Source organism: Polypterus senegalus, chromosome 11, assembly GCF_016835505.1.
Source record: "Polypterus senegalus isolate Bchr_013 chromosome 11, ASM1683550v1, whole genome shotgun sequence".
NCBI classification, from domain to species: Eukaryota; Metazoa; Chordata; class Cladistia; order Polypteriformes; family Polypteridae; genus Polypterus; species Polypterus senegalus.
In genome coordinates, this window is record NC_053164.1 from 163,365,633 (window position 1) to 163,387,897 (window position 22,265).

General features: G+C 37.5%; 1 protein-coding gene across 1 annotated transcript in view; it reads right to left on the reverse strand.

Annotated features, from left to right (window-relative positions):
- Positions 1-11,146: 11,146 nt before the first annotated feature.
- abcf1 (ATP-binding cassette, sub-family F (GCN20), member 1) overlaps positions 11,147-22,265 on the reverse strand; it is a 220,415-nt gene continuing 209,296 nt past the window's right edge. The window contains exons 21-24 of the mRNA XM_039770000.1: positions 19,112-19,280; positions 15,826-15,890; positions 13,680-13,752; positions 11,147-11,863 (exon numbers count right to left, since the gene is read on the reverse strand). Coding sequence (XP_039625934.1) covers positions 11,697-11,863; positions 13,680-13,752; positions 15,826-15,890; positions 19,112-19,280 — 474 coding nt within the window. The 3' untranslated portion in view covers positions 11,147-11,696. The remainder of the gene's footprint in view (positions 11,864-13,679; positions 13,753-15,825; positions 15,891-19,111; positions 19,281-22,265) is intronic.

Below are 22,265 nucleotides of genomic sequence, written 5' to 3' on the forward strand. Positions count from 1 at the left end.
GGTAACCTACTAAAACTGGATCTCTAGTTGGCTAACTGGCAGGAGACAAAAAGTACAGATAAGACGAGAATGCTTCACTTGGAGCAGGGTCATCAGTGGAGTCCCTCAGGGGGTCTGTCCTTGGACATTACGTTTTGTGTTTTAAAATACTGACAATGGTTCAGGTATAGTTAGTAAACTTGTCAAATTTGCAGATGACACCAAAATTAGAGGGATAGCAGACATTGAAGAGGTAGCAAAAAGAATTTAATTTCTGGTGTTAATAGAACTCACACTAAAACATGGCATACAGACAAAATGGAAATGTGCATATGCACAAAAAATCAGATGCACAAAACTGTGCATAAGTCATCTCCCATGTACTTCTGCTCTATAAATCCTGGTAAAAGTGAAAAGTAACGCACGTGCACGTGCCTGCCACCCAACCCCGAATCCTCCCAGAATTTGAATATGCAAATGAATATAAATATCACCTTCCCTGTTCAGTGTTTGGTTAGAAGAAAATGGCAAAAGTACATGAAAAAAAGAATTTCAGCGAATGTGAAGTGGAGGCAAGGAAAAATGTACTATTTGTTTGCTTAAGTCGGGGTATAAACAACAAATAAGTCACTCAAGTGATACAGAGTGGCAGAGAAACTTGAAAATTGAAGTTCAGAAAAGTCACACAGTGCCCTAAAATAAAAAAGAAGTGGTCCAATATCAAAGTTCTTTCTTCACATATCCAAATGTCAGACAATAAGGTCTTTAATAAATGTCAGACCATCTGTATTCTTCAAACCTTTTAAGGAACACTGAAATATCTTCATAGTACATGTTTAATTATTCCATCCAGTCCCAGCAAATATAGAATGAGAGGCAGGACCAATCCCTAGGTGGGGCGCCAGCTCATCGCTACCGCTGTGCCACCAGGCCCACATGTTTAATTATTAACAGTATACATTATTTAAATTAAGTAAAAAATGTATCTGTATAATGTAATATACGTATTTGAATGCATTTCATCTTAAAATGATATCAAGAGCTCCAAGAAAATTATACCTGGAAATCTAAATCGACTTAGAAGTGAGTCATCATCATCATATGTAAATATGCGCTCTCTATTGCAATCCTTTATTGTTATTGTATGGTACAATGAAATTTAATATGCAAATTTCCTATAAAATGATAAGATAAAAAATGAAAAATATACAATATGAAAGCATAAGTACAATATACATGTACATATAGTGTAGATAGTTCAAATGGTTCATAAAGTGGCTCAGGCTGTGCAATATTACAACTGTAGTGCAAGTTTTCAGTGAGGTAATCTATACTAATAAAAGGCAAAGCCCTCACTCACTCACTCACTCACTCACTCACTCACTCACTCACTCACTCATCACTAATTCTCCAACTTCCCGTGTGGGTGGAAGGCTGAAATTTGGCAGGTTGATTCCTTACAGCTTCCTTACAAAAGTTGGGCAGGTTTTATATCGAAATTCTACGCGTAATGGTCATAACTGGAAGCAGTTTTTCTCCATTTACTGTAATGGAGATGAGCTTCAACGCCGTGGGGGGAGTTTCGTGTGACATCATCACGCCTCCCACGTAATCACGCAGTACATAGAAAACCAGGAAGACCTCAAAAATGCGCTCAAGAAAACATGCATTATATAATTGAGAAGGCAGCGAAACAATAAGAAGCGAGCGAGTGACATATAAAACCATATTCATGAGTTCTGCTACTTCGGAAACAAAGCACGATGTAAACCTACACTTTAAATTAAGTTCATAGACAGGCTGCCGCTGGCGTTTGTAATTTAGTGCCTGCCCATAGAAGGCCGTCCGTCAGCGGCAATCCAATAGCAAACTGCCACGGGTAAATATTCACGGGTGAAGGACTGTGCTTATGGTGAGGAAGATGAGATGGTCAGCGTGGTGTTTGACACAAACTCAGCGAAACTGCGAGAGAAAGTTTTAAGTGCCAGGAGTAAGGTAACATTAAATAAAGCTATGGACATAGCACGAGATGGCACCAGCACAGCTGGGAACCTTCGATGCAAGTACACCGAGTGGCTCACGTGAACTGGCGAGTGCACAGATAAAAGCAACAGTTCCAAAGAGCTGAACAAAACCGAATTACACAATTGAAAAGGAAGCAAAAAATATGAAGCGTCTGATAAGCATATTCATAAATGCAGCTACTGTGGAAACAAAGCACACGGTGGAAAAAGTCAATGTACCGCTAAAGGAAGACAGTGTAAAAAAAACCCGTGCATGCAGTGTGTCAGGTCTCAGATAAAGAAGAAGACGAGCTGTTTATTGATGCAGTAAGAAACGAATCGATGAATGAAACTTGTCATCTTTACAACGATTGACAAACACGGAATGTAACTTGAACACAACACATCGTACAAATACGACCCTGATTGAAAGAAATAATGATAATCAAATCCTTGATGACAGCAACATTCAATAACACTCACAAAACAATTACTGTATATTGACAATCATGTTACGTTATTTTTAAAATGTTCCCTTTTCTTTTTCATAACTTCTACTTCTCCACTGCGATACGCGGGTATATATTTAAATGTATATATATACCCCTATCTACAGTACATACTCTCGCATAGACAAGCCACATGCTGTGGCTCAATTGTAGAGTCTTCGCCTCTAATGCCGATATTCGATTCCCGAGAGGGGATGCACTGAGTATGTACGCGCGCTACTGATTCATTTTACCTTCGCATCTCCTTGGTTTGGGACGTATGAAAAAATATTCGGTTAACGCAGAATCATGTTACGTTATTTTTAAAATGTTTCCCTTTATTAGCACAAGCACAGCTGAGAAGCTTGATGCATGTACTCCATAACGCGTTAAAAATAACGCATTTAATCACACTTTCAATTCCAAGCAAGCGGGAACTTTTGTCAATGCATCATTTCCTGGTACATCCATTACACTGATGCACACATCACAGCTACAAAAATGTTAGAGTCGGAATAAAGCGCGTTCCTACGACTGATCATTTCGACTTCCCGAGCGAAGCCTTGATAAAAGCATGGTTTTGTGCACAATGAAAAGCAAGCAAAATTAGATGCATTACAGAAAGCGGACTTTGTGGCTCGTACTGGGGATCATTGGACTTCCGTGACCGTTAGTAATTCTAATTACAAAATGTTCAATGATCACACTGTTTTAGCCTAATGTACAAAATAATTTTGGCTAAGGTTACTCAGAGTTTAAAGATTAAGTTGGTCAAATTACCTTTTATGTTTCTGACTTATTTTTTTCAGAAGAAAAACTGCACTTTATGTTGAAATTTTGGTTATTATTATTTAAAGACAATACTATTCTGAAAATCTACTTAAAGTACTTAAACTACCACTTTATTTTTAAGTCTGCCCAATTTTAACCAGGGATGATATTTTTGTTTCTGTTTTGAATTCAAATGCAGTTTAAAGGTCTTTTTTCCCAGAAATTAAAACAGCTTCAGTTTACAATATTCATGTACATGTCTATTATTTGATTCTGTCGCCCACTAAAACACTTTTAAATTAAAAAAAAAAAACATTTGCGATTTGGGGCAAATTTACGTGTGCGATTACATACGATTAATCAAGATTAATTCTTACACAGCCTCTAATTAATTGGATTAATTTTTTAATCGAGTCCCACCCTAATATATATATATATGTGGATATATATATGTAGATTTGTATATATAAATGTGTATATACAGTATATATGTAGATATGTATATGTGTATATACAGTATGTATATATACAGTATGTATATATATGTATGTGTGTGTGTATATGTATATATATATAACTGTGTATATATATGTGTATAGATGTGTATATATATATATATATATATATTTATATATATATGCCAGCAACACTCATGACAATGACAAAACAATTACATTGTCAATCATGTTACGTTATTATTAAAATGTTTCCTTTTCTTTTTACTTCTCCGCTGCCAATCGCAGGTATTTTGCTATATATATATATATATACAGATATATATATATACAGATATATATAAATATATATATACAGATATATATAAATAGATAGATATGACAACAACACTCAATATCAATGACAAAACAATTACATTAACAATCATCTTACGTTATTTTTAAAATGTTTGCTTTTCATTTTCATAACTTCTTTAACACACTACTTCTCCGCTGCGAAGCGCGGGTATTTTGCTAGTTGTAATTATAAGTACAAACAATTCTACCAGGAGCACTAGATGGAATGATTGAGTGCGTTTAGAGCTCTTAGGATGAAGCTGTTTCTGAACTGTGAGGTTCATGCAGGAAAGGCTCTGAAGCATTTGCCGAATGGGAGAAGTTGAAGTAGAGTGTGTGCATGGCTGAGGCAGCGTGTACTATAAATGTTCTAAAGGGTAGATGCTGTATCCTGATAGTCCTCTATGTGCTCAACACAGCCCACTGTAGAGCTTTCCGATCAGCTGCTATAGAGCTGTGATTCCACACTCAGATACGTTGGGTTAAAATACTCTGAGTGGTGCAGTGAGAGCAACAACGCTAAAGCAGCTATGGTATTTGGAATATTTTGGCCATTCTGTAGACCATTATATTTTTACAGGTCAATTACACTCAGATGCCTTTAATTTATAAATGATGTGCGGTTAATTTGAGTGTATTTGACAAAGCCACACCAGGGATGTGAATCTAAAAAAGAATTCGAAATGATACAGGAACAGTAGCACTGCTTTGATGCTGGGTGCTGCCAGTTTGCAAAACTGAGTGGAAATATGTGTATACACAGGTTAAGGCTGGAGTGAGAATGTGAGTGGCTTTACATCAAGTTTAGTTTTTGTACATCTCGAAGTGAGCATGGAAACAGGCATACCCAACATTTTTGTGCGTTAGCACCGTTTATAAATGAGGTCCCTGGACCACCTTCAGAACTGGGTGAACTTCTGGAAAATGCAGTTTAATGTACTGTAGAAAAGTGCAAAGTGCTACACGTGGGCAAAACAAAATTAATTAGAAATTCAAGATGGGAGACACTGCGTGAGTCTGGGTTGGTTCCATGCTCCTTTGTCACATCTGGAAGCCTCTTCAACCCAAAACTGGCGATAGTCATGTGCTGAGATGAGCCAGGCAAATGAGGACACATACATTCAGCAAGGGGTTGGTGTGAAAAGTCTCAGTACTTTAATTAAAATTTATTCAAAAGGAGTGCAATGCCCAAATAAATAATCAATAAAACCAGTGATTGTCCAGTCAAAGTTAAAAGCCCAAATAAATATTTCCATAAAACGAGGTTAAAACACAAGGGTGAACATATTCTTAAAAACCACATGCCTCTGTGCTGTTTTCTTAAATCTGACATCACCCTGGCTTACCCTCTTCGGATTCCTCAGCATGAGGAGATGTGAATGAGCAGGCATGGATAACCCTTTGATCCTGCTCAGGCTGCTGTTGCCAGTACCTTGCTGTGTACAGGATGCCACACAGGGCTTTACTCCCACCAACTCCTGCTGCCATTCCCCAGCCGTTTAGGGAAGATCTTCTAGACTGCTCAACAGCAGCAACCCTCAGCTCCCTCTTGAGCCTCTGCCACACACTACTTCCCTGGGGCTCACTTTCCCATCCATCTGCATCACCTCTGTTGCACTGGCTCCTGTCCATTCCTGTTCTTCTTCCCATTCCTTTAACTTCTGTATCATCCTTTTGTCAATCTTTCTTCTGGTCCTCTTCTGTCATGCAGGCTCCTTTTAATCCTCCCCAACTGGGCACCAGTGTGGTGCTTTACTTTGTCTACTCCAAGGTGTGAAAGAGGCACCTGACTGATCCGCTCATATTTGCATGTGCATGCATGATCAGCCAAGCACCCCAACCAACCCCAGAGTGAAGTGCGCTCACACACACTCAGACTCAATCAGAACCTACACTGCCCAGGACATAATCACACTCTGTCATACAGGAAGTGATGTCTTAAAAGGATTTAGGGGATATGTTGACACATTTTCATCAACTAAACAAAAGGCAAATAAAATATTAAATTCAAGAGTTTTTATGATATAACTTAAGTCAAGGAATGCTATGCTCAAACTACATGATGCACTAGCAAGATCACACTTGGAGAATCATTACTGTTAGATGTTCAGGTTTTTTTTTTTAAGAATGTCCATTTGGGCACATTGCTGTTTGCAACACTATGGCTCTTTTTCCATAAATGAAATGTCAAAGGAAAGGAGTCAGAGGGAGATGAAGAGAAGGTGAACTGAAAGAAAGTGAATGTACAGAATTATATAGCATAAAAATGACCATTTAGGAACCGATTGTATGTTGACTTGTTAATTTTCAGTTAGCAATTTCACATACATTGTGTTCACTGCAAAAGGTAGTTGGCAGGGAAACAGACAAGTGCATGAAATACAGTGCACTGCATTTTATTGGAGTGTTTTGTTAACAAGTTCAATTGGGTGCCTTTTGATGTCATTCAGAATTGACTTGTTGCTTGTGCAATGACTGGTTAAATTCTCCTTTACAGGATTTGTAAAAGAAAAACTAAATAAGCCCCATAGGTTACAAAATCATTATGTAACAAGTCACTGCAGTGTTCATCTATCAACAAACAGAATAAAAGACTATGCATTAATGGTAGATCTACAAACCTAATGCAGACTTCGTCTTGTACATTATAGGGCAATACAACAACTATTTTCCACACTGACCTGACCACTTGGAGGGAAGGTGGAAGGCAGCCTCACCATTTTCAGAGTATTCAAGTCCATATTGATGACTGCACACTAAACCGGAGAGCTGACCTGCCAGTTTTACTAATCAAAGTGTATTTCATGCAAAGATATTAAATATATTAAGATATTAAATTCCTATTAAGGGCTATACTATGGATAAGCTCTGGACTTATTGTATTAAATGCTGCATTAAAATCCACTAATTGGCTCTTGCCATAAGTATCTGGAGACTAAATGCTGCAAAAGTGGAGTAGATTATCATTTATTTCATTTGCAACCAAACTGATAATTGAACTGAATAGACTAAAGAAGAGAGTCCATGCTAATCATGAGATGCCAAAGAATTAAATTTTCAATTTTTATTATTATTAGGGTTTGTCTCTGCAGTCATTAAAGCGGTAAGTGTCTTGGTTTTTGACAGAAGACCAACTGGAAACAGGCAGAAGGGTTAAAATTGTTTGAAAACAGATGTGCTAACTCATCAGCAAAGTGTCATATTGCTGGAGGAGAGGGGTATTTATTGACTTGGCTTCTGGCTTTATGCATTTGTAATGTTCCAGCTTGGCCCCACTCTCCCTTGTCACTTCTGGGAGCATCTTCAACCCGAAACCAGCAATAGTCATGTACTGAGATGAGCCGGGCAAATGAGAACACATATATTCAACAAGGGGCTGGTGGAAAAATGTTAATGTGCTTTTATTAAAACCAAAAAATCAAAGGCTCAAAAAGTGCAGTAATCAAATCATTAAATAATCAGTACACTTGAGATTAAAAGTCATCAAATAAATATTTTATTAAAGCAAGATTAAAATCCACTGACAGAATCCATCTATTAAAACTATATTGAGCCACAATGCTCTCTCTAAAAATGATATCCCCTTACCTCTGCATGAGAAAAATTTGCCAACAGTCACAGCCAAATCTTTATTGGGGCTCAGGTCCTCATCACCAGTCCTTTAGCGTCTGTAAGGCACTGCACCAAGCATTAATCCCCTCGCTTCCACTCCTCGGCCTTACATGGGAGTCCTCCTGGAGTGGCTGGTTACTCCTGCTCTCAGGCTGCTCAGCAGGTACAACCCACAGCCCCCTCTTGAGTGTCAGCCATACCCTCCTCTGCTGGGGTTAACTTTCCTAACTGCGTGCCTTCACTCTGCGTTGCACCAGCCCCTCTCCTGATCCTGCCATCTCTTATTGTATCTTTAACCTCTGTCTTGTTTTTTCATCATTCTTCATTCTGTTCTTTCCTCCTTTGATCGTGCAGGCTCCTTATATTCCTGCCTGATTGTGAATGATGCACCTGACTGATCCACTTGCATTTGAACCCAATCAGAGCCTGCACTTCCCAGGACAGGATTATTTACTTAAAAACTGCACTGCACACAGACCTCTCATCACAGTATTATATTCTCTATGGCCGGAGGTCCCATTCCACATCAAGATAAGTGACCCAGCTGATTAAGACAAATACACATTAAGACACATCATAGATCTACAGTGCATCCGGAAAGTATTCACAGCGCATCACTTTTTCCACATTTTGTTATGTTACAGCCTTATTCCAAAATGGATTAAATTCATTTTTTCCCCCTCAGAATTCTACACATAACACCCCATAATGACAATGTGAAAAAAGTTTACTTGAGATTTATGCAAATTTATTAAAAATAAGAAAACTGAGAAAGCACATGTACATAAGTATTCACAGCCTTTGCCATGAAGCTCAAAATTAAGCTCAGGTGCATTCCGTTTCCCCTGATCATCCTTGAGATGTTTCTGCAGCTTAATTGGAGTCCACCTGTGGTAAATTCAGTTGATTGGACAGGATTTGGAAAGGCACACACCTGTCTATATAAGGTCCCACAGTTGACAGTTCATGTCAGAGCACAAACCAAGCATGAAGTCAAAGGAATTGTCTGTAGACCTCCGAGACACGATTGTCTCGAGGCACAAATCTGGGGAAGGTTACAGAAAAATATCTGCTGCTTTGAAGGTCCCAATGAGCACAGTGGCCTCCATCATCCGTAAGTGGAAGAAGTTCGAAACCATGAGGACTCTTCCTAGAGCTGGCCGGCCATCTAAACTGAGCGATCGGGGGAGAAGGGCCTTAGTCAGGGAGGTGACCAAGAACCCGATGGTCACTCTGTCAGAGCTCCAGGGGTACTCGGTGGAGAGAGGAGAACCTTCCAGAATAACAACCATCTCTGCAGCAATCCACCAATCAGGCCTGTATGGTAGAGTGGCCAGACGGAAGCCAATCCTTAGTAAAAGGCACATGGCAGCCCTTCTGGAGTTTGCCAAAAGGCACCTGAAGGACTCTCAGACCATGAGAAACAAAATTCTCTGGTCTGATGAGACAAAGATTAAACTCTTTCGTGTGAATGCCAGGCGTCACGTTTGGAGGAAACCAGGCACCGCTCATCACCAGGCCATTACCATATCCCTACAGTGAAGCATGGTGGTGGCAGCATCATGCTATGGGGATGTTTTTCATTGGCAGGAACTGGGAGACTAGTCAGGATAAAGGAAAAGATGACTGCAGCAATGTACAGACATATCCTGGATGAAAACCTGCTCCAGAGCGCTCTTGACCTCAGACTGGGGTGACGGTTCATCTTTCAGCAGGACAACAACCCTAAGCACACAGCCAAGATATCAAAGGAGTGGCTTCAGGACAACTCTGTGAATGTCCTTGAATAGCCCAGCCAGACCCCAGACTTGAATCCGATTGAACATCTCTGGAGAGATCTTAAAATGGCTGTGCACCGACGCTTCCCATCCAACCTGATGGAGCTTGAGAGGTGCTGCAAAGAGGAATGGGCGAAACTGGCCAAGGATAGGTGTGCCAAGCTTGTGGCATCATATTCAAAAAGTCTTGAGGCTGTAATTGCTGCTAAAGGTGCATCGACAAAGTATTGAGCAAATGCCGTGAATACTTATGTACATGTGATTTCTCAGTTTTTTTATTTTTAATAAATTTGCAAAAACCTCAAGTAAACTTTTTTCACGTTGTCATTATGGGGTGTTGTGTGTAGAATTCTGAGGAAAAAAATGAATTTAATCCATTTTGGAATAAGGCTGTAACATAACAAAATGTGGAAAAAGTGATGCGCTGTGAATACTTTCCAGATGCACTGTATTTCAGCATACTGTAACTTCTGATTACACAGCCATCAATTATAGTGCAGCCTGACCAGGTAGGAGATCAGTACACCACACACTTAAATTTGCCGGTGTATCAACAACTGTATAGTTTGTGCTGATTTTCTTCACATTGGAATCTTGTTTTCCTTTTGTCAATGTCCAGCTGGCCATGAACAACCATGACACAGGACAAATCCTTGTAATAATGATGGCATTTTGCTTTTCCTTGTGACCAATGATATTGTGTTGATTTGTGCAGCACTCTGAGTCAACCTATTTTAAGGGGTATTACATAAAACAATTAAAAATGAATTACTGTATATACTCACAGGTACAGTAAATTCTCCTGCGGATAAGTCCGTACTTGATTTTACAGGATAATTTCTGGTGTTTTATAAATGTCGGCCGTATAAGTCAAATGCTGAAAACTCACGCTATTGGTCAAAGGGATTATGATATGCTAATGCCCACCTGAAAGAGTAACCACGGAGCACATTGCCTTTTTTTTTTTTTTCCTATGTGGGTGCGTCAATGCACCGTATTAGCGTGTGCTCCTAACCTCTCTCTCTCTCTATTGTGCCTATGTGACCACACACTAATACCTTAACTATGCCGAAGCAACGTTGGCACTGATTTGTATTTTTTGTATCTCACATCCCTTATCTACGATGGAGCATTCGAACAGAAGAAAACAGGAAGCTGGTTTTAAATTAAACATTGCTGAAGTAGTGAAAGAAATTAGTAACTGCACTGCTGCAAAAAAATTCTATGTGTCTGAGAAACTGATGTGAGATTGGAGGAATCGAGAAGATGTGAAATTTAAGTGTCACATTTTTACACGGGCATATAAGTCGGGGTCTGATTTTATAATCAATTTTTCGGGTTTTAAGAACTGACGTATACGTGAGCATAGACATTCTTATTAAAGGCTTTCAAGGGAAATTTATCATAAGATATAAATAATTAAGAGGGAGAAGTAAGTATTTATTTGTGTGACATCACTCAGAAATTAAGTTTTATGAAACAATATACACAACTGTATGCTAAATAGAGTTTAAAATCTGAAAATGGTTAAGTGATTGTGGCCTAGCTATACCAGAAGCAGCTTATGTTGCATATTTATACTGCCAGTCCTTTCCCTGTTAATTTAGTTATTTTCAGGTAACTTTGTTTAGTCCTTTAAATAGTAAACACAAAAGCAAACATAGGTCAACTTGTTAGCAGTTTCTTGACAAAATGCCTAATTAGATCAATATAAAATGAAGAAATAAAATAATGTGCTTAGCCTTTATTGACTTACAAAATTGAACAACTTCTTAGTTTCATATTTACCCAAATACAGAATCCTCTAATGAAATTATGCAATGACACAATTCTTTCAATCATGATAAAAGATTAAAGACTCACTCTTTTAATTTATATAAAAACAGCCAGAACTTTTTTTTCCCTCCCTGGAAATGTCATCTTTTGCCAAATGCTTGCCAAAGGCAGAGGGGAGTGAAGTTTGCTTCATCTATCTGTTGCTAGTATTGACCCAACATATTTGATTATTTCTGTACACTGCTTCATGGCACTCAGTTTCTTAAAATTTCTCAAAAATGAATAAAGAAAAGCACTTTATTCCATAGCCTTCCTGCTTTCTTCTCACAAATTAGAGAACTGGTATTCATTTGATGCTGAAAAAGACTTTGGATTGGTTTTCCTCTGCTGAGTTTGTTATTTTGTTGAGACTGATAACCTGATCTCTCCCTGTTACACACTGCTTTAGCAGCACACAGCTCAAAGTCCACCTCCTCTCACTGAAAAAATGACTGCTGCTTATTCACGGTGTTTATCAATCATAATCTCTCCCAGGGCATCTAGCACCTCTTTCTTGTAGTCTTCAAAGTCCCCATCAATTTGGTTCACTGACTGATTTTCCACTACCCAAAGCTGGCAGTTTGTCTCTGTGATGAGACGTGCATCATGACTAACAATGATTACAGCTGTAAAAACAAAACAAAAACAAAAAAAACCCGAACATAATTAAGAGCAGAACTTCAAACAACATAGCCATCCATCAAACTCTAAATTTGTTTATACGATTTGGAAAACCCGAATGTCTGCTTTGCTCTTCCTTAGTCATTTCTATATACAATTATGAAGAGAGGCAAGTTTAACATAATAGACAATTAGAAGACACAACCAATGAAGGACAGAATTCAATGCTATCACAGAATAAAAAAAGATTTCCTATATTTTAAACAACTGCCATGTTCAAATGTATAACATAGCTTCATTGTTGGGTTTGTTAAACCAATTTATGAACTGAACTGAATTTGCTGTACAAAGCTAACATGGTAAGAGCCTTGTAGTGCACATTTAGTAATTTTGTCATCAGATTAAGTTTGAATTAATAGGCTTGAAGCAGCCATCACCTTATGCATTTTTAAGTTTTTAGGTAGTTTTTAAAAGAATTATTATCCATTCATCCATCCATTTTCTAAGCCAGATATTCAATTCATGAGTTCCTGTACTTCTACCAGAAAAACAAGGCACGAACCAGTCTTATGCATCACTGGGCACGCTCAATTACACCAAATCAATTTAAAATTAAGTCATCATGCTACCAATCACCAGTGAATTTGCACAGCTTTAACATGGACATTAAAGGAGACCCCACATTAACTTGGGAAGAATATGAAAATTCCACATGGGCAGTATTCAGGTCAATAATTGAATTAGTGTTAATATGAGAGGTGGGGATGTGAGGAAACTGCTCCATCAGTTAGGCAAAGTTTTACCTGCCACTATTCTGGGTATAAAGATAAGCAAGTGAGTACCATGTTCTTACATCTGTATTTTGTAAACTACTAAAATTAACCAGTCCACCATGCACTGAGTAACTGCAACCCTCAACTAAATATACAGGTTAAGAAATGAATGAATGAATAGATGGCTTAAAACAATATGTTGAGGCCTTAAACATATTGCTTTCATGTTATACATGTATTTATTATTTTTGTTTTAAAGTAAAACCAGTATAGAAAATTATGTAAAGCTTTAGTCAGAACTGTAAACTTGCTTTATCTGTTCATTTTCTGAACCATAATTATATGAGGGGGCGACCTTCTAATGAAAACATCCACATCATAAATCTTTGAACAGAACCTCTACTCTGCCAACAACATATACAACATAACTCAGAGTGGATCAAAAATGATATCAGACAGTGTTTGAACTTTCCAAGATATGGAGAAAAGCTGCCGTACTCAACAGGATTATTCATAAGGTAAAGAGAAATATTTTACTTCGAGTTACCCGGAGTAGGGTGGTAGAGCAATACATTCGGAGATTTTACTCCCATCATCCTCCCACAGACATGAATCATAAGCTAACTGATGACTCTATTCTGGTGCTGTGCAATTGATGGGAGTGTGCATGAATGTGTCCTGTGTTAGACTATCTCTTTGTACATGGTTGGTTTTGGCCTTACACCTGATGCTGTCAGGATAGTTTCAGAAACTGAAACAGTGCATTGTGTTTTTGTTACATTTATTTTTGTGTTTTAGTTATACTAAATTTGTAATGTTGTACTGTACACCTTATCAGAAGTGCAAAACAAATCTTTCAGTGCGCACAGGAGAAAGTTTTTATCATACGAATTAAAAAAGGAATAAACAACATTGTTATTAATAATATAAGACAAATAACACTTTGCTAGTATGGTATATTAAAAACCAAATGCCCTGCATTGTACAGGTGATTTAATGTTTTATATGTGCACACATAACTTTTACCTCGAATGCTTGAAAAACTCACCTCCCTTGAAGTCATTAATGGCCTCTCCCAATGCATCAATTGATTCAATATCCAGGTTGTTGGTTGGCTCATCCTGAAAAAAACATTTTAAAACACAAGATATAGCTCAAAAACATGCAGCTATGCGGACATTCTGTAGCAATCTGATATACTGCCTTTTGTATCTCAGTTTTGTACTTGCTCTGTTATCTTACTGATATACTCAATAATGTTCAAATGACATAAGCCTATAGCTTCAACTGACTTCTGCAGGCTCTGTCATATACCACATCATAGAAGATGAAATTATTTCGCAGAAAACATTTACAGGTGCTGGTCATAAAATTAGAATACGATGACAAAATTGATTTATTTCAATAATTCCATTCAAAAAAGTGAAACTTGTATATTAGATTCATTCATTACACACAGACTGATGTATTTCAAACGTTTATTACTTTTAATGTTGATGATTATAACTGACAACTAATGAAAGTCCGAAATTCAGTATCTCGGAAAATTAGAATATTGTGAAAAGGTTCAATATTGAAGACACCTGGTTCCACACTCTAATCAGCTAATTAACTCAAAACACCTGCAAAAGCCTTTAAATGGTCTCTCAGTCTAGTTCTGTAGGCTACACAATCAGTTGTCCAAAAGACGACCATTGACACCTTGCACAAGGAGGGCAAGACACAAAAGGTCATTGCTAAAGAGGCTGGCTGTTCACAGAGCTTTGTGTCCAAGCAATAAGGGATAACCGCACCCTGGAGAGGATTGTGAAACAAAACCCAATTCAAACTGTGGGGGAGATTCAGAAAGAGTGGACTGCAGCTGGAGGCAGTACTTCAAGAATCACCACACACAGACGTATGCAAGACATGGGTTTCAACTGTCACATTCCTTGTGTCAAGCCACACTTGAACAAGAGACAGCGTCAGAAGCGTCTCGCCTGGCCTAAAGACAAAAAGGACTGGACTGCTGCTGAGTGGTCCAAAGTTATGTTCTCTGATGAAAGTAAATTTTGCATTTCCTTTGGAAATCAAGGTCCCAGAGTCTGGAGGAAGAGAGGAGAGGCACAGAATCCACGTTGCTTGAGGTCCAGTGTAAAGTTTCCACAGTCAGTGATGGTTTGGGGTGCCATGTCATCTGCTGGTGTTGGTCCATTGTGTTTTCTGAGGTCCAAGGTCAACGCAGACGTCTACCAGGAAGTTTTAGAGCACTTCATGCTTCCTGCTGCTGACGAACTTTATGGAGATGCAGATTTCATTTTCCAACAGGACACAGTGCCAAAGCTACCAGTACCTGGTTTAAGGACCATGGTGTCCCTGTTCTTGATTGGCCAGCAAACTCGCCTGACCTTAACCCTATAGAAAATCTATAGGGTATTGTGAAGAGGAAGATGCAATACACCAGACCCAACAATTCAGAAGAACTGAAGGCCACTATCAGAGCAACATGGGCTCTCATAACACCTAAGCAGTGCCACAGACTGATCGACTCCATGCCACGCCACATTGCTGCAGTAATCCAGGCCAAAGGAGCCCCAACTAAATATTGAGTGCTGTACATGCTCATACTTTTCATGTTCATACCTTTCAGTTGGCCAACATTTCTAAAAATCCTTTTTTTGCATTGATCTTAATTGATATTCTAATTTTCTGAGATACTGAATTTGGGACTTTCGTTAGTTGTCAGTTATAATCATCAAAATTAAAAGAAATAAACATCTGAAATACATCAGTCTGTGTGTAATGAATGAATCTAATATACAAGTTTCACTTTTTGAATGGAACTACTGAAATAAATAAACTTTGTCATGATATTCTAATTTTATGACCAGCACCTGAATATCTTGTCATGTAATCATATAAAGTTGCAAATATGAGTAAGTACTTGTTAGTTTAGTTGGTGATTCTAAACTGTAAGTATGTGTGTGCATAAGTGAGCCAACAGATGGACTGACATGGGTTCTCTCTTCTGCACAGTTGTTTGAAGCTAGGCTCTGTCCCACTCTGAGTTAGTGTAAATGGGATTAGAAATGATATGTTATGATTCAGGCAACAATACGAGACTGCTAAATAAAACAGCTGCATGCTTCTAGAGTAAAGAAACAAAGGAATAATACAGACAGTCCTTTTACTACTCTACATGTCCATTTACTTACCAGTATAAGAACATCTGGTTGCCTACAGGACAGCTCTGCAAAAACAACTCTTGCCTTTTGGCCACCTAGTGATACAGAAACATATCACACACACATATATATATATATATAATTATGGCAAACATAACATAGAACAAAGAGATTAACATAATATCCCCAATATCCAACTTAACAGTTGCTTTTCCACAGATTACGACAAGCTTCTCATAGCAATTTAATTTTTTTCCAACTTGTATTGTGTCAATGGAGCTTATATCGCATACAAATCTTTAGAAATTCACAATTAACAAAATTGTTACCAGGTATGAAAATGTACTTTAATTTATTCTGAGGTCTTTTTTTTGTGTCCAGATAGTCCTGGCGACAACAGCTACTTCTGGAAACAACATATATGTATATGTTCTACATTTCTGCTTGAGTTTTTGGAAGCATTATCTTTTTCAGATTAGATTTTGGCTCTTGGTCGAGGGACATCTTTGCTTCTCAATTCCATTTATCAAATCTTCAATCGCTTTCTTATTTTTGCTGAACCAGTCTACATTCTTCTTTCTGAGCAATTCTCTGGTATCTTCAGCTCTCTTTAAGATGATTTTCTTCAGTAAAATCCATTCAGCATCTATCTCTAGATTTGATGCATTTTCTGTAAGCTAATTATTGATTGCGACCTGGGAGGGTTCACTGACAAAAGCACGATAGACATATGTGCCCCGACAAAACCGCGACGGACAAATGAGTGCCGACAAACCCGCTAACTGGTTTTCGACAAATGCGCACCGACAAAATTATGAGAGAGGCCAAGAGAGTGGGATGCCCTTGCTGCAATTCTTCCTACATATGCAGGGCGTGATCTTAAGGACTATCTGCGTGCCGTGCTGATGGCATGCCGTGTCTCATAATATTGACTTCTAAAATAAACATTATAATATATGCTTTAAACTAGTAATTTATATTTAATGAAACTTTTGCGATTTTGTCGGCGCATTTTAATCTGCACTATTTTGTCGGCGCGCATGTGTCGGGTCACAACCTGGTATAATATTCTGCAGTGTTAAATCTTTTCCTTGGGGCATTGACTATTCAGATAGATTGTTTTCTCCGAAAGATTATTTTGAGGTGGCTTATAATTTTTTTATGTGGGCAAAAAACGTTCTATACACAATGCCAATGTTTAGCGGGTACATTAAAATCAAATTAAATACCATCTTAACGGATAGCAAAGACATTCTTGAACAGGTGGGCAGAACACTTCAGCAGCAAAATTAACAGGAACTGTATTGCTGCAGACAACTTCCTCAGGAACATACCTGAACATCCTGTGCAATTGGAGATGGCAACTACAACCACGTTCCATGAGTTCATTAAGGTGATTACCAATATGAGACCAAGGTCGCAATGACCATATGGTATCCGTTTAGAACTCATCCAAAATGGAGGTCACCCTTTGAAAATAAGACTGTTCATTCTGATACTTCACATATGGGAGAACACAAGGGTTACTGCAGATCAAGAATTTCACCATAATTACCATCTTCAAAAAAAGAGGCTGCTGCATATGTGGCAACTACCTACTTTCCATCATGGGAAAGAAACCTGAAAGGGTCCTTTTGAATCATCATCTTCCTGTTGCAGTTAAAGTCCTACCAGAGTCACAGTGTAGCTTCACATGATACAGAGGTACCACTAATGATTTTCTGTGCTTAACGAACTTCAGGAAAAGAGTAGAGAACTGCATGCATATCACCTACATTACAGAGATGCAGTATGCTGACAATAATGCTACACTGACCTGAAGATACACAAATATTGGTTGACAACTTCAGGAAAGCATATACTTGCTTCGGCTTTACCATCAACACAGACAAGACCAATGTGCTTGTACAACAAGCACCCATGATTGCACTCCCAGACTCTGTCATCACCACAATGACACCCCTTTAGAATCTGTAAACAATTTTCTTATCTTGGGAGTGTCCTGACCAATCAATGTAATTTGTCAAAGGATGTGGAAAATAGAATATGCCAGGCCCACATCGCATATGGAAGCTTAGAAATAGGTCATCAGCAATAAAAACATAAGAATGCAGACAAAAAGTATGGTCTACTAAGCAGCTGTTATTTCCACTCTCTTTTAGGAGTCCAAAACCTGGATCTTATTTCGAGGTGATGTTAAGAAACTGAAACATTTCCATCAGCAGAAGCTCCGGGTAACAATGCATATTAAAAGGGAGGACGTTTCCAACATAGCTGTTCTCAAAAGGGCCCAAGTCACCAGCATAGAAGCAACTATCATTAAGCACCAACTTAGATGGAGTGGTCATATATGCTGAAGGACTCCAGACTCCCATTCCATATGCTCTACAGTGAGCTTAGCACTGGTGTTAGAATTGTTGGCCACCCTATTTGGTGCTGAAAAGACCAGCTCATACAAATATTAAAAAAGTCCAACATTAGTCAGGACAACTGGGAGGCTCAAGCAGCTGCCTGCAAGTTCTGGCGACACACCATTGTGAGTGGTGCGAAGATATTTCAAAACTATAATCTGAGAAATGAAGAGATCAAACGAGAGATGGAAGCTCTGTCAAGCCCAACCATGACCACCGCCAACTCTACAGTACCACGTATGTGACTGTATGTTCCATGTGAGGCTCGACCTCATCAGTCACCAATAACAGATGTGTGTGTGTGTATATATATATATATATATATATATATACACACATATATACATACACACTTACTGGCACCCTGTGTAAATATTAGTAAGAATTTTTTTTTTTTAAACAACCAATCTGCGAAAAAACAATCCCTCATCAAGAAATAATTATTTTTAACAAAACCATATGTTCCATGATGTTATTGGCACCCCTAAAACTGATTATGAATAAAGTGAAACTGAAACATTTTTTCCACTTATATCTGACTTTTTAAAGATGATCAGAGTGTGTAAATATGAGGTGGCAAAGGCCAAATCTCTTATTCATTCATCAACATGGGGAAGATAAAAGAACACACAATTCAAATGACTTCGTAAGTCAAGGAATGGCTATAAAAAAATTGCTACTCGGCTGAAAATGCCCATATTTATAGTTAGGGCATTAATTAAAAAAATCAAATAAACTGGAAGACTTGCCTGGAAGAGGACTCAAGTTTATTTTGCCCTCATGCACAGTGAGCAGGATGGTAAAGAGAAGTCCAAAAAAAAAAATATATCATACTTCATTTTGCGTAGACTCCTAAAAAACCATTTGATATTTTCATTTTTATTTAAAACGGTTTGTCTTTATACCTGAAAGCTTGCTAATCTGAATGGTATGAGCATGGCTTTCCAGTCCAAATCTGCCTAGACATTTGCGGGCATCTTGATAGGGAAGATTGAAGTTCCTCATCAGGTACTCTGTAGGATTCTCCTCCATATTGAGCTGATCTGCATATTGTTGGTTAAAAAAACCAATTTTCTGTAAAATAAAAGCATAATGGTTTTCACACAAAGATAGATACTTCAACCAAAATGATCATTTTTCACATTAATGTGTAATATTTTACCGAACAAGTGTGCATAAGAAAATGTACAGACAAAGATGCATACTCCACTCTGTTCACAGTGCTCTAGTAGATGACATGGTATGCATAAGCACAGTAAGTTATGGCACGTGTGACAGACAAGAACCAGCCACAGATACACTGATGCTCAATAAATTGACTCAAACTGCAATTGATCTGGGAAAGCTACAGAAAAACAAAAATTTATGATCACATTTGTAATTTATTTTATGAATTATGTCTAGGCAGTGATTTTCATTTTAAAACTGCAAGTCATTAAACAGAAGAAAAAAAAGCCTGCTAACAAGATATATCTCAACTCAAGATAGCCTAATAAACCTGTTAGAAGTGTTTAAACAATGGCCTTCGTAAAACTCTATTCACTTAACCACATTATCCTAAGCAAGGGAGACAAAAGGATCTAGAATATGTCACCTATCGATTGCACTGCAGTCATGCACACAAACTGAAAATGATTTATATAACTTAGAAATGTTAGTACATCTAAAAATGACATCAAACTAAAACTACTTTTCCAGGAATTTTACATCATGGTTAGGGCTGTGCAATTAATCATATGTCAGCTGTGATTACGATTACAACTGCCACAGCATACTAATTGCATAAAGTGATGATTATGCTTTCCATTTTGCCAGAGATCAAGCTTTCTTGATTTCAAACTATTGAAAAAGCAAGTAAGTGCTGAAACCAATCACAGATACATTTCTTGGGTGTGAGCGCAATAGCAAATCAGAGGTACTCAGAGAGACATACATGACTAATTACAGGTGACTATGTTGGATGCATTTTTAGGCATCTGATCTCTTACAACATCTTTTAAATAGTGTGCATTTCTTTATGTTGTGTTTGCAGCAGCTTGAGAAGATAGGTAATGCTGCATCTACTTTACACCTTAATTACAACAGTTTTTTTTTTTAAATATTTTACAGCCAAAATGAAAAGAATCATCCATAACTTGCCATTGATTTGTCTTTAACAGTGATATTGTTGTTGATCAAAAATACATACTATGTAAACTGTTGCAGAACTGCACTTAAACATTTCTACATCCATCTAAAATTTAATAACATAGCCCATTGCATGAATGAAAGCTAAGTAAGCAGCACCAAGTCTCAGTAACGTTATGTCTACAATACAGATGATTATCTGCTTACGCAATAACAAATATCTGTATCCAACAGCCTACAGAAAGCAAAGTCCAGTAAGAGTTGTCATTGTGTTATGTTTATCAAGACTGCTCTCTGATTAAAATTGTGGGTGGCAAAGGTTTAAAAATGAACTGAAACTCAGGGTAAGATAGAGGTCACTCCCTGTTACAGTTATTTTACAAAGTTCAATTGCTTTTACTTTATTTTTATTCAAAATTTCAGGCAAAATGGAAAAAGATCTGAAACAAGTGGCTCTTTTGGAAGAAAGACTTTTATGCAAGAAGTACTAATTTGTGATCGAGCAGAACTATGGAAACCTGGCTATGCATAACATTTCATTATTCTGACAAGGACTTCACACTGAAAAGCAGATGCATGCAAACATCACGCTTTTCTTAAGAATAAAGAAGCAACTGCTCAAGGACAAAGAGTCTCATTGGCTAACAGGGTGAACATAGGAATGCCATTGTTAACAATGACTGAATCACTCTCCAGTGCTGTGGACATTGGCTATGCTTAGTGATTAGTAAGTATTCTATGGTATTTAAGCTAATGTGTACTGTATGTGCATTTTAGCACTTTATATAAATAAAACAAGGGCAGCAGCACATAACAGTGTGTCACCATGTAAATACTTTATTAGCTTGCTTATATAGTGGATTCCAACAGCATAGAGTAAACCTTTCTGAAAACATGATTTAATTATGGATTGTTGAGAGTAGACTGATGGGAAATATGGGAATTTGTTCATATCACATGAAATCTACAGTAACATAAAGTGTGCAGAAAGGGAAGGAGTTTAAATACTTTCAGAATCCACTACATTGTTACATTAAAGGATTTTACATACCTGTACAACAAAAATTTGAGGTAGTGTTTAAAGTAATTTAAGATTTTATTATCTGCTTTGATTTTACATACTCATGCATTTTTTTTTGTTTTCTTAATATAGAAGAACCCTAATTTAACATTCCCGACATTTTACATTTTTGAATGGTGAGTGGCAGTGATGGCCGTTTTCCAAAAGTAATATTTTTTTGAAGAAAAAAGGAATGAAATACACAGTACTTGCATTTTCTTTAATACTTTAAATGTCAATAACGTATTGTATTTACTATATTACAAAAACACTGGCAAATATTTTTAACCAGTGTGCTGTATCAAAATGGTAAAATAAAAAAAGAATCATGCATATACTGTAACAATTTCAAATGGTTAACAATAAAAAGTGGTTCCTTGCTAAACAGAGGTTCTACTATACTGTATTGATGCAGAATACGGTATATGCAGGTGAGAACACAAAATATGTATTTCATTGTAGTGTTTTTAATAAAAATTAATAATAGTAATTATAATATAAAGGGCTATAATTGTCAATTATGAATTCTGTGGTAACTGTATACCCCCTAGTCTTTATATTGATAATCTTAGCAAATCGAGGGCAGGTGGCACCATGCTCCCATGACCAGCAGTTGCATAGTTTCATGCGGGTCTACAACTCACCCTGACAAATTAAGTCATAGGGGAGATCTCTTTTCTCTGTACACACAAAGTACAATGCATAAAACTGAGTTGAAAGGAAAGAATGAATGGGTGGTTTGGACCAAGCAAACAGAACTGAGGCTCGTCAGTCTGAAATCTTGCATTTGTCATAACAAAAAAGAATTAAAAAAGAAAAAAGAATGGGCCAGGATTTCATTAGTCATTGACTAACCTGATAAGCAAACAGTA